The sequence below is a fragment of the Pelobates fuscus genome, chromosome 13, assembly GCF_036172605.1.
Source record: "Pelobates fuscus isolate aPelFus1 chromosome 13, aPelFus1.pri, whole genome shotgun sequence".
In the NCBI taxonomy this organism is placed as follows: Eukaryota; Metazoa; Chordata; class Amphibia; order Anura; family Pelobatidae; genus Pelobates; species Pelobates fuscus.
Window position 1 is genome coordinate 34,338,562 of NC_086329.1, and position 14,045 is coordinate 34,352,606.

General features: G+C 39.8%; 1 protein-coding gene across 12 annotated transcripts in view; it reads right to left on the reverse strand.

Annotated features, from left to right (window-relative positions):
- Positions 1 to 14,045, reverse strand: part of EVL (Enah/Vasp-like) — a 183,736-nt gene that overhangs the window by 37,670 nt on the left and 132,021 nt on the right. The window contains exon 1 of one of the 12 annotated variants that reach the window (XM_063439145.1): positions 8,415 to 8,739. The exons of the other annotated variants lie outside the window; for them this stretch is intronic. Coding sequence (XP_063295215.1) covers positions 8,415 to 8,481 — 67 coding nt within the window. The 5' untranslated portion in view covers positions 8,482 to 8,739. Of the gene's footprint in view, positions 1 to 8,414; positions 8,740 to 14,045 lie in introns of those variants that run through there. 12 annotated transcript variants of the gene reach the window in all.

Here is a 14,045-nt window from a genome sequence, read left to right on the forward strand (position 1 = left end):
GTCTAGTTCAGAGCAGAGAGTGGAGTTGTAGAGTGAGGTTGCAGAGTTAGAGCAATTGAGATGGGTAAAAGGAGTTTGGAGTTTGGTGGGGAAATGCTGGAGATCAAGGCAGTGGCAGTTTCTGCGAGATTGGAGAGTTGAGGGTGGTGAAATTTGGGTAAGGGGTATGCTGATGTCAAAGTTCAGCAGATGGTGGTCAGATAAAGGAAACTTAACAGTGGAGAGATTGGAGGAGATGAGGTCAAGAGTATTTCCTTCTGTAGGAGTTGCTGAAGTAGACCACTGTGTGAGGCTGAAGGAGGAGGTCACAGAGAGCAGAAGGGAGGCATCAGGGCAGTTGAGGTTGTTGAAACAGAAAACAAAGGGAAGATAATCCGCGCTTATAATATGTAGATCTATAGGTGAAAATCACACAGATATAGATGTTAAAAATTATACATACATGTATGGTAACAATAGAGGCTTGTTGGTGGTAGAATATCTCAAAAAAAGAGAGACAAAGAGAAAACAAACAATCTAAGTGCAATAAATATAATAAAATATTTAAGGTAGTATGTAGTGACAAATGCGCACTCACGTTTTATAGCGATTTATAAACCGTGAGAGCGCATTTGTCACTATAAAAGAAGTGTGAGGAAATTAGAGATTAAGAGGTCGAACCTGCAGACTAAGTGCAAAAGGGTCACAGCACCGAGACTACTTCAATTAGCTGAAGTAGTCTGGGTGCCTACAGTGTCCCTTTAAGGTTGCATTTAGGGCATGGTATATGTCTTGTCACTGAAACAGAGAATTTACCTGGTTTCACAAACAGATCACTCTAGTCACAAATGTCAAAGGGACACTATAGTCACCAAAACAACTTTAGTTTAATGAAGCAGTTTTTGTATATAGATCATGCCTCTGAAGTTCCACTGCTCAATTCACTGCCTTAACCCGATATGAAAAGTAAGAAGGGGCGCCAGAACAAGCAGACGTAACTTTAGGGGTAACGTCAAGAAAACTATTTGTAAACAAGGGGTTGTAGATGCTTCGAACAGTCTTCCAGCAAAGATGGTAGGGTATAATATAGTAGACTTTAAAAAACAAAAACAAAAAAAAAAACTGTTTGTACTAGTACTGTACTAGTTCAAGAATAAAAGTCCAGATTTAGTCAGAAATGGACAGAGTAGATGAACTATTTCACTTTTATCTGCTGTAAAAAGCCTTTGGTTTTATGTTTCGGTCTGTAGGGAGAACCATTACAATACAGTATAAAAGGGCCTCTATGAGAGAACTCTCTGTGGACTTCAGTCTGTAGAAGAAGCAAAGATCTGTGTCCGCAGTATTTGTGCCTTTTACAAAACCAGGTGTGGGCAATGCTGACTTTCCCTGTATGTCACTTCAAATATTAATAACCACGCATAGAAGAAGAAAAAGCTTTATAACGCATAAGGTTCACTGACCGATAACCAACCTTTCTTGAAGCAAGGCAACCCATTAGAGAATGCCATAACAAGCAACTCCCACATAAAAATCCATCACAGCATCTGCCATTAAAATAAAATATTTTTAGCCCTCTTCTGGGCCAGGGATGTGGGTGCTGTTACTTTTTATTGGCAACAAAAGGGTTTAAAATGGATTACTTGCAGAGTGACGTGTCACGAACAAAGCTTTAAAGTATTTTTATATATTTTTATTAATATTTATAGTACATAGTTTAAAATTTGTATTTGATCCTCACTTAGAGGGCTAATAATGTTATTAATGAATCAGGATTTCAAGAACTCCATAAATTAGATTGTGATTAGAATTTTCCCATTTAAGGAGCATCAATGTATTTTCTTTCTGCTGTCTATTCAAAATAGAGGCCGAGCTACATAACAAGATGTGAAATGTACTCTAGGCGAGCTACACCATGACACATGATTGGATGCTGGGCTACATATAAATAACCGTGAGAGAGGCATCAAGACATAGTTGTGCTGAACTACACATAGACACAATGCTCCAAAGAGACACCCTAAATCAGGAAATTAACTTACCGGTAAACTAACACACCTAGCCTTGGAGGTAGATTTCTTGGTTGCCTCTGGTTTTTGATTGACATGAATATCTTGCAGAGACTGCAGAAATTGTCTGTCAATTAATATGTAGTATTACCAGTGACAATAGTCTTAATTTATAGAGGGATGACAAGGCAGCAGGATTCATGGGTAAAGCATTGGATCGCGGTAAGTATAGATTTTGTATACATAATATGAGACGGTGGAATGCAGTTTTTATTCTGACTTCTCATCACTTGCGTTCAGAGTGAAGATGTCATAATGAAGTTATGTTGTTCCCCTCCCTCTTGAATGTAAAATATTACATGCTGTCACCCTTCGCCGTAACTCTTATTTATGGCACGCAAATAGGCAGGAATACTTTATATGGGTTCCATCCATTGCTAATGTAAGGTATGTAGCTAGTGGTAAATCTTTTTCTGTAGAACTTCAAATTACGAGGGTCTCATATTAAAGGCAAAACTAATGCATAGATTTAGTTTTGCATTCTTAATATGAAAACGTTATACTCTATATACAGCACTGCAGAATTTGTTGGCGCTATATAACGAATAATATATAAAATAAATGCTCTTTGCACCATGACCTCTACAGTTAGTGGACTTTGAGTGCCACCCCATGTTTCTTGTCATATATTTTGTATGGTTTGACAAAAATAAGGTCTACTGACACCTTTGACCTGCCCCTCACCTGTATTTAGATAATGCATAAATGAACTTGTACTTGCCCCCTAAAACATTTCAGCAAGCTAACTGCAAGTCTCATCTGACTTTTTATAAAAATGCAGATTTCAAGAGATTTTGGCACTTTTATAAACTCATGGCTATCTGATTGGCAATTTCCTCTCTTGCTCACTGTGAACTGTAGTTTAACCCCTTAAGGACACATGACATGTGTGACATGTCATGATTCCCTTTTATTCCAGAAGTTTGGTCCTTAACCCCTTAAAGGACCACTCTAGCCACCCAGACCACTTCAGCTTAATGAAGTGGTCTGGGTGCCAGGTCCTTCTAGGGTTAACCCATTTTTTCATAAACATAGCAGTTTCAGAGAAACTGCTATGTTTGTGAATGGGTTAAGCCTTCCCCTATTTCCTCTAGTGGCTGTCTCATTGACAGCCGCTAGAGGCGCTTCCGTGATTCTCACTGTGAAAATCACAGTGAGAGCACGCAAGCGTCCATAGGAAAGCATTATGAATGCTTTCCTATGTGACCGGCTGAATGCGCGCGCAGCTCTTGCCGCGCGTGCGCATTCAGCCGACGGGGAGGAGAAGAGGAGGATCGGAGGCAGAGAGCTCCCCGCCCAGCGCTGGAAAAAGGTAAGTTTTAACCCTTTTCCCCTTTCCAGAGCCGGGCGGGAGGGGGGACCCTGAGGGTGGGGGCACCCTCAGGGCACTCTAGTGCCAGGAAAACGAGTGTTTTCCTGGCACTAGAGTGGTCCTTTAAGGACACATGACATGTGTGACAGGTCATGATTCCCTTTTATTCCAGAAGTTTGGTCCTTAAGGGGTTAAGGGGTTAATCAGGAATGGGTATTTTTTTTTATAGAGAAACACTGTTGGCAGATCTGCAGTGTGCTCCAAAAGACCACATTTGGAATATACTCTGTGTTTTTTTTTTAAAGAATTTGTAAGTATTGAGAGTATAAAATGATTTGCTTTGTGTCTATATTCTGAACTTGCAAGGCATTTGTGGTACCCACTATGTACCCTCTAGATCAGGTTTCCTCAAACTCCGACCCTCCAGATGTTGTGGAACTACAACTCCCATGATTCTCAGCCTACTGATTTCATTCATAGAATCATGGGAGTTGCAGCTCAGCAACATCTGGAAGGTCAGAGTTTGAAGAAGCCTGCTCTTTTGGCATTATTTGTATAGTGCTCTGGATAAGAGCTGTAAATAATATTTTAAATAAATGCTTCTCTATGACTTCGAAGTACTGGATTGCATACAAGTCATCAGTTATGATTGTAGCACATTAACGGATTTGTAAAGGAAAACCTTTAGCACCAAAATTGCAACATTACATTGTAATGGTTATGGCACCTCTCCCAATGTCATTTATCAAACTGGTTTAGAACTTACATTGGTCCTGTCTGACTCCGGCAACTCTATCCCCTGCTTCCATATATCTTTTTTTATATTCAACACTGGCATTTCTTTCAATTAAAAGAACACTCATTGCACCATAACCACTACATCCCTCTGTAGTTGTTATGGTTCCAGGAGTGCCCTGGTGCCCCCCCAACCCCCATGTATGCAGTCAAATAGTTTGCTAATGGTTTGACTTCGTACTTGGAATCTATATCTTGCCTTCTAATATTGAGAGCTGTACGCTACTACTAGTTTGTTTGCTCTGCAGTGTTGGGCCAACTCATTGGCTGAAAGAATCAGCTATTCTCTCTCAGCTAACAAGCTAAGCCATGTACTGCTGGGCTTACCTCAGAGCTGAGAGCTCCTGACTCACTGAGCAGGGAGCAGTGCCTGGCGGACCCCATGTAAGACATGAAACCGTTCAATTACTTATGGATGATTGCAAAGTCACTCCTGGAACCATAACCACTACAGAGTGCTGTGATGATTGTGGTGCATGGAATGTACCTTTTAAAACTGTAATTAAAGGGATTCCCCAGTGCCAGGAAAACAGATCCGTTTCTCTGGCACTAGAGTATTCTGGAGTGCCCCCTTCCCTCCCCCCAATGTCGCCAAAGGGGTTAAAACCTCTTCAGCTCCTTACCTGAAGTCAGCGCCGATGTCCCTCGGTGCTGGGTCAGGCTCCGCCCATGCTCCTCCCCCGCCAACATCAGCCAGTGGGGGAGACCTAATGTGCAAGCATGACATTAGACCTCCCCATAGAATTATTGAATTATTATTCAATGCTTTCCTATGGGGAAAATCTGATGCTGGAGGTCCTTGTGGACGTCTAGGTCATGTAACGGACCAAAAGTCCGTTTAGATTCCAGAAGCGCAATGTAAACGTTCTCTGGAACTGCAATGTTTTACATTGCAGCACTAAGTTCAAAATGGTCACAGCACCCAGACCACTTCAATTAGCTGCAGTGGTCTGGGTGCCTACAGTGTCCCTTAAAGGAACACTACAGTCACCTAAATTACTTTAGCTAAATAAAGCAGTTTTAGTGTATAGATCATTCCCCTGCAATTTCACTGCTCAATTCACTGTCATTTAGGAGTTAAATCACTTTGTTTCTGTTTATGCAGCCCTAGCCACACCTTCCCTGGCTATGATTGACAGAGCCTGCATGGAAAAAAAGAGGCTCTTGCAGGGTCTAGCAAGCTATTAACATAGCAGGGGATAAGAAAATCTTAATTAAACAGAACTTGCAATAAAGAAAGCCTAAATAGGGCTCTCTTTACAGGAAGTGTTTATGGAAGGCTGTGCAAGTCACATGCAGGGAGGTGTGACTAGGGTTCATAAGCAAAGGGATTTAACTCCTAAATGGCAGAGGATTGAGCAGTGAGGCTGCAGGGGCATGTTCTATACACCAAAACTGCTTCATTAAGCTAAAGTTGTTCAGGTGACTCTAGTGTCCCTTTAACCCCTTAAGGACCAAACTTCTGGAATAAAAGGGAATCATGACATGTCATACATGTCATGTGTCCTTAAGGGGTTAAAAAAAAAAAATCAACCTAATCCCATTCTTATAACTACAGAACTTCCACTATATATGAAACCTCCTAATTCACTCACTCTAGAATCGTATGAGAGAACTATTTACACACCTTTTTCAAGTTCACTTTTACTCTAGATTCGATCTGGATGCCGTAAATACATCTATTACAAGTAGTGACTGTTTTTGTCCCCTTTTTTCTTTCTATGTTTACTCCTATTTTCTTTCTCGATCTAACAGGATTTCCTTCTACAGTTTCATATCCTAAAATACAGCCATCTATATTTGTTTTAGAGAGCTTATTGGGGAAATATTTTTAGAACTTGCTTACGATGGTCTGTTCCAGTTTTTAAAATACATCAGGTCATATTTAATCAAAAATATAATTCGCTTTCCTTTGTAGAGCTAGAGCATTAGACCGTTCTACTACTTTTTAGTTAGCTTGTAATTTTCACGGATTCCGTTTGTTTTTAATTTGTGCTACTTCCGTAGTAATAATGACATTTCATAAATAGCTTTAATTTATATTCACGAGAATTTGTATAACTATTTCACAGAATTCAATAACTAAGCTCCCTAACCTGTTTTGTATGTAAGAGATGAGTTATTGTGAAAACCACAACTATCATGGACCTCAGCCAGAGCTGGCTGAACACTGTTTGATTGGGAATAATGGGCAATGTGGTTCAAAAACTACCCCTTGTTACCTCTTGCTTACCATGCTGTAGTGGGGAATTTTAGAGGGATGTTTTAGAACCTTGGAACCCAGCATTTTTCACAAGATATTTATTCACTCAAGCAGGAATAAAAGAAATGTGACAAGGAATTACTAGAGTCGCCTATAACTCAGTGTAGTGGTCATGGTAGCAAGCACCGTGGCTCATGCAGTGGTTATGGTGTCATTCTAGCGTAAGCAGTTCAACCGATAAAGCAGGTTTGCTACCCACTTTTCCAAAATTAGTTTTTTTTTTATAACGAATACATTGACTGTTTTAGAATGTAACTGAAATTCAGCCAAAATATGTAACGAGACAAACTGGGACTACGGTCATTTCACGGGAAGAAGACCTTATCTATCCATAGATCTCACTCATGCGCCAGAGTACAACACGGACATGTGCTCCTGGCAGATGAAAAGGACCAGTAGGAAGACTATTGTGGTGTCCGCAAGGGACAGGTTCAAGTATGTAAATCTTCACACCACGGTTACCAGACACCAAGCGGAGTTGTGGGTCTTTGTAAATTATGCAAAGACCCCAGTCTGGGATGGGACTTCTTTAAGAATGGTCCTTGCAGTAGCCTTTGGCACCATGGGAGACGGGACCCAGGTAAATTGTTAAGCCATTCTTAACCCCTTAAGGACCAAACTTCTGAAATAAAAGGGAATCGTGACATGTCACACATGTCATGTGTCCTTAAGGGGTTAAACTGTTTGACTACTCCCTCTACATGGATGCCAGCCAGTGTACATGGGGAACCATAACCACTAGAACAGGATGTAGTGTTTATGGTGCATGGAGGTGTAAATCCACAAACCTATCCATATACGAAGAGGTTTACTCCATTGAGAATGCTTTCCTATGGACTGGCTGAATGCGCGCGCAGCTCGTGCCGTGCATGCACATTCAGCGGACGACGAGGAGGAGGAGGAGGAGGAGGAGGAGAGTCCCCCACCTGGCGCTGGAAAAAGAGGTACGTTTAACCCCTTCAACCCCCTAGAGCCCCTGGGGGCACCCTCAGGGCACTATAGTGCCAGTAAAACAAGTGTTTTCCTGGCACTATAGTGGTCCTTTAAGCACAGGATGTCCTTAAAGTGAAACAGTCTGAGAGGTTTGCACAGCCCAATTGCAAACTAACAGTTAGCTATTGCATGTGCGTTTTGTTTTTACATTGTATATTTGGCATTCACTGTACATCCAGTGTATACAGGATCGATTAATTTACCCCCATAGTGCTATAACATGGGCTCATCTGACAATTCTAAAAAGATGTCTCAGTGGACATTAACATGGCCGGCGTTTTATGGTTAAATGACATTGGCCAGGCAGTGAAGAACTTGTTGGAGGGAAGTACTTCATTAGTTGGGGTAAGTAACTGAGAATCTTTTATTTAACAAGTTAATTTTAAATCATTATTAAAAGTAAGAAAAGGCAACAAAATTTGCTTTGCTCTTAATTTCAAAGTAATGTATATTTTCAGTGGGAATCCATATGCAAAAATACTTCAATTCAATACTTTATTTTAATTTTTTTTTGTTAGCAATAAAACACTGATTTATATTTTAAATAATTTCTGATTCATGCTCAACACTGCACCTTTAATTTTAGCCATTGTTTAGATTTTTTTTTTTGTGTGTATGTGAATATATCCAAATTCTGCATCCTATTATATGCCATGGAGAACTGACTGTACAAATGCAAACATTCTTTAGGGATTGAATTCACTATATGGCATTCATATATTTTAATATTTCCAGACTTTAAATAAAATAAAATCCCTGCCATTTAAATCATGAATTAATGTTCTGCACAGTTAAAATATAAAAGAAAAGAATAATGTAAAACAAGCAAATCTCCCTGCCTCGTTTCATCATTGACCCCCCTTAAAATGAACGCAAAGAAAGATCAGAAAAGACAGTAAATCAAATCAAATAAATCATTCACTGTCTGAGGGAACTGCATTACGTTCACCCCAATTTGCAGGCCATTGGAACCAAAGGGTTAAACTGAAACTTTTCTACTTACAATTTAGGTTGATCGTTGCCAAAGTAACTCTCTTAAGATGGCCTTGCTGGGCCCGATGGACCGGCATCTTAAAAGAATGGCGTTATCTTGCAAATCCCACCATGAAAAGTGACAAGTTCTAGAATTCTTTAGTTTGATTCTCACATTGGACAGAAAGCATAGTGTATTCAAAAGACACATCAGGTACAAAGCGTACGAACAAACAGAGACCTAATAAGTAATCAGTGCAAATGAGGGTATATCCCATTGGAAAGAGGCTACTACTGTAAACGACCAGTTGAAATGAAGCCAAAAAACAAAAACAAAAATCAAGATCCCAGAGACTCCTTGGGATATTTTGGACTGAAAGTCCGCCAATCAGTTACGTGGTGACAGGCAAATCTAACACCAGCCCCACTAGACCATATATGTATCTGATTAGGCAGTCTTGGGAGACCTGAAACATGAGCTGTGCCTTCTGTATCAGGCCTTGCATCCTTCTACCCAGCATCACATGTCACTTGTCACTGTGAAATACAGTAGGGGTTAAAAGGTCCCGCATAAAAACACAGGGAGACCTGAAAACTTATAAGGAATACAAATCTCAAGCAGGTGTGCTCTCTCTAAAATGTGTTCACGTTAATTACTACAGTGCCGAAAACAAAAATAAGTCTCTATAGTCTTATGTTCAGGGTCTTTAAAACCCTTTTTTAAATCCTTTTAATAAATGTAAAATATGTACTTCCATATCTTATGTGCTTAGACCTAACATTTCCCATAATGCACCTAAACATATGCGTCTGGTTGGTTGCTCTTTATGTTAATCTTTTTAATCTATTTTAAGTGGTTTTGGTAAACACGAGGTGGTTTATGCAAAGTGCCATAAGGATGGTTAAACTGGAGTTTGGAAATATTTTTTTTCCCTTTTAAAGGGAACTCACTTCCTGTAGTTTTTAGAATTCATATATTTTTTTTTTTTTAAATTACTTATTTTTTTTTTTTTTTTTTTTAAACAATTATATGTAGTAATCCACAGCTCTGTATGATTTAACTGGGGTCTCCATCTTGGCTTCCTGATGATAGTTATAAGCTCTGTTCTTTGGTGCTGACCATCAAAAGATAACAGATGAATTGAAACAATGTTTCTATTTCTCCAGCTCATTTGCAACGTGAGCCCTGGCTGTGCCAGAACTGAACTAGATTGTAATGTTTGATAAATCTTTAGTATAAATATAAAATAATAAAAAAATTTTTTTTTTTAATTTAGTCAATGGTATAATTTCCAGTGTCAATTCCTTGTTTAATATTAAAATTGGCTTGAAATATTGTTTTTTATATATTATATGTAACATTTTCGATTAATTAATGGTAATTTCTTTTTCAGAATGACAGATCTGTACAGGGATACTGATCAACCATAATAGTCTCCTTAAACTATTTTATCAGAATATAATTACACAGAGTATTAATATCTTGTGATACATACATATTTTGTGTTCTTTGTTATAAATACATTATTAATGACGCCAGAACATGGCATTCGGGGAATCATTTGCACAAGGCCAGCAGTAGGGCAACTGTGTTCGTAAAATGAGGCTGCAGTATACTTTAAATAAACCAATTCACATAGTATTATTAAAAGAAAGAAAATTATATTTTTCCTCTGCTTATATTGAATAAAATAGTGTTATTTCAGTTTGTTTCCTTAAAAGAACACTAAAGCCACCCAGACTACTTCATCTCAATGAAACGGCCTTCTTTTTAATCCTGCAATGTAAAACGCTGCACCTTTAAATCCACCTTGAGTTGCTGTCATACTGACGGAGTTAAACTGTGTGGCAGAAGCCAATAGGAACGTGTTTTTTTTTTTTTTTTTAACACAATTGTTTCTATGGGGAAGTTTAAATGTGCGGTCGGTGCTTTCTAGCAGCATTGGTTTGGACCATCGCTGAGTGAGACCATGTCACTTCTATTCTGTTGTAGAAGGCAGAGAGGTAAGCAATGCCGAGGTAGCCTCTGCACTGGGAAAAGGTGAGCAAAACTTTCATTAAAGGGACAATGTAGGCACCCAGACCACTTCAGCTAATTGGGTGCTGTGAGACTTTCGCACTTAGTGCTGCAATGTAAAACATTGCAGGTCTAAGTCTGCCCTCTGTGGCTGTCTAACAGACAGCCACTGGGGGCGCTTCCGGAATCCGAACTGACTTTTGGACGGTATCTGACGCTGGACGTTCTCACGGACCTCCAGTGTCAGATTTTCCCCATGGGAAAGCATTGAATAATGCTTTTCTATGGGGAGGTCTAATGCGCGTGCATTCTAATGCGCATTAGGTCTCCCCTGTCAGCTGACTGAGGGGGAGGAGCATGAGCGTAGCCTGACCCAGCGCCGAGGTACATGGAAACTGCTTTGTTCCCCTGGCACTATAGGATCCCTTTAATTTTTATTGCACATGGGGGGGGGGGGGGAGGGCGGGAGGGCAACATCTGTTTTTTTTGTTGTTGTTGTTTTTTTAACCTAGGCACAGGGGCACTGTAGCATTACCAATACAGGATTGTATTCCCAACGCTGTAGCGTTCCATTTCTCTGATGTAAAACAAGTGATACAGACCTTATCACTTGGCACAGTTACAAACATTCACAGAGAGTTCTTCACTAAAGTATGAATTGTTGGGAATTAATATATGGGGACAAAATAGCCAAGCTGATAACACCGCTAGCATTGCACATGCTTCCAGTTTGTCTATTTTCACTTACATTTTTCAAATTCAGTTTTAATTCTGGACATGGTATAATTTGCTACATTTATATGGTAGCTATAATAGTAACCATTTAGTCTTATTTACCATTTCAATTAAATCCTTTATTATTGTATCATTTGTTTTCAAGGATTGATTTTCAATTTTATGGCATGGGTGGGCGCAGTTACAAATTCGGACATTTGTTGCCAGCCCTCCTTTAAATGGTGACAAATATTCATACATAGACTTTAACAGTAAGGACGACCAGCACATGACACGTGTCATGCTACAAAAGGATTTGTGTACCCCTTTTGTTAGGTGTATAAAACGGCAATAGTAGCTGTGGTTTTATATGAAATAAGTGTTAAAGGTACACAAATGTCACTTACCTGAGTCCAGCGCTGATGTCCCTTGGTGCTGGTACAGGTTCTGCTTCCACTGACGTCAGCAGAGGAGACCTAATTCGCATGTGCTCCAATTCCTGTACTTGCATTAGGACTTCCCCCATAGGAAAGCATCATACAATGCTTTCCAATGGGAATTCGGGTGACACTGCATAGCGTGAGGACGTACAGCGTCAAGCGACCAAAGGTCGCCTAACAAGGAAGTCCCTCTAGTGGCTGTCTGGCAGACAGCCACTAGATTTGGAGTTAACTCACAAAGTAATAAAGTTTCTAAAAAACTGCAATAAAAACCTTTGCAGGGTTAAGGAATATGCACCCAGACCACTTCAATAAGCTGAAGTAGTCTGGGTGTTTAAAGTGTCCCTTTAAGGATACAAATGTGTATTCCTAATGCTACAGTTTCCTGGTGGCCGCTTAGGTGACTACCACCTACAGGGAGGGGGAGGAGGTAAAGTAGTTTTAGTTACCCTTTTCTCACTCTCAGCACCAGTCTCCATGACTCGTCCCACCTCCTTGGTGGAGATCATCGAGATCGATGATTACAGCCAATCCCTTTCTTTTCCCATAGGAACGCACAGGGAGGCTAGTGTGTGGTGAAATGCCGTGCTGCCGGGGGACATGGCACCCAGTCCTCTTTATTGAAATAAAGTGGTCTGAGTGCAAACAGTGTCACTTTAAATTAATTGTTCAGTAACAAATGTTTCTCAGAAGATCATGAAGCCTCTTAAAATGTTCTGTAATAGCCACAACTCATTAAATTAAAATGTCTGGCTATGGCCATTTACAAGGTTGCATTATAACCGTATATAAACATTGCAAACAAAGTTACCGCATTTAGCAAATTACTGTATTACACTATAATTACATCTGCAGAGAAATTATCAAGGGATAAAGAAACCGAATGCAGGCCTTGTTTATTTAAAAGCCAGAATAATTAAACACCGTAAATGGTCTTCCACATTTTCTATCCCTCTCCTAATAGTGAATTTGGTTAAAGGAACACTCCACTGCCCAAATAAAAAATCATTTAAATCTGTGTTAAGTAGACATACCCCAAATGAAAACTTGCGTGCATTTAATTGCATTGGGTGTATGTCTAAAAACAGCTTCCAAACCTTGCAAATCTTTTGCCTGCAGCCTTTAGAAACCCCCCGCCCCTCCCAAAAGCCTCTACCTAGACTTGCTGTGGCTGTCCAATCACAGACTTCCCACTGTAGCTCAATAAGAAGTATTTGCAGGGCAGGTGCTCTGAGCAATTGCTGCCTCTTGAATTTAGCTCCACTGAGCTAACCAAACCAGGAAGTAACAGGACCTGTTGCCAGCTTGAAAACCATGGGGGTGTAACTATTTATTTATAAAAGTGTTAATTTCTATTGTAATCTGCACTTTTTTTTTTCCAAATGAATAAAATAGAACACACTCTTTACACAAAAGCTATTCAGCACGCAAAAGTGCTTTCAGGGTCCCTTTAAGTAATTCACAAAGGTTGAGATTTTGAGTTTGACTTGTGAAGATCACTCTGACCATTCAATCGATTAAAACTCATCACAATCTTTAGATCAGATTGGACCTTCTAAGTTAAAAATCCATGAAAAAAAAAGTTGATTCAAACCCATCTATATTAAAATGTTCTTAATGTTACTTCAAGCATCATTACCACTAGAGCCCTCTGTAGTGGTTATGATGCCAGGACTATCCTGGCCCAGTTCTCCACTAATGGGGCAAACTGTAAAGCAATGGTGTGCTTCCATACCGAGGTTTGCCTCCGATGCTCCCTTGTGGTCTAGTAACATGCCTTTGGCTTCAGCAGAGCTGCATAAGCTTGAAGCTGCAGTGGTCGTTCTTCATTGGCTGAGAAACTTGTACAGAATGGACATTAGCTAGAAAGGATCTTTAGTTCCTAGTTGGCTGATGACACCCATGTGATGCTGCAAGAGGTGGAGTTACACCTGCAGCAGCAGAGGTTTAAAGCGATGCATTGTCCATACAGACTCCAAGCACCATGACCACCTTAAATCACTAAATTGATCATGGTCTCTGGATTAACCCTTCAACTCAACCCACTTCCAGAACTCGCCAATGGGCCAGAATGTTATCATGGTTTTATTCAGAATTTTATCATACCCAGCTTTATTTGAAGTGAGTTAATCAATAATTCAATAACTCTCAGTGAGAAATCTCAAGACTGTTGTATAGCCTCAAACTGAAGAACATTGTTTGAGGGAGTCTAGTAAATAACAATTGACCAGTTGTCCATTTGCAAGGCACCAAATTCGTTAAAGGCCATATTTTTTTTTCTTCTTCAGAGTCTATATCAAATGAGGATACAAATTCAAAAAAACAAGTCCTGTGCTCAAACTCGCACTACTCCTGGGCGGCAGCAACGACCATAGTACACATCAGCCTCAATACATACAGTAAAAAAACAAAAAAGTTAGCTGCGCTCTTCCCAGATCCCTATGCCTATTTAACAAATCAAACCTTTTAGGTGAGTCCTACACTAACCATT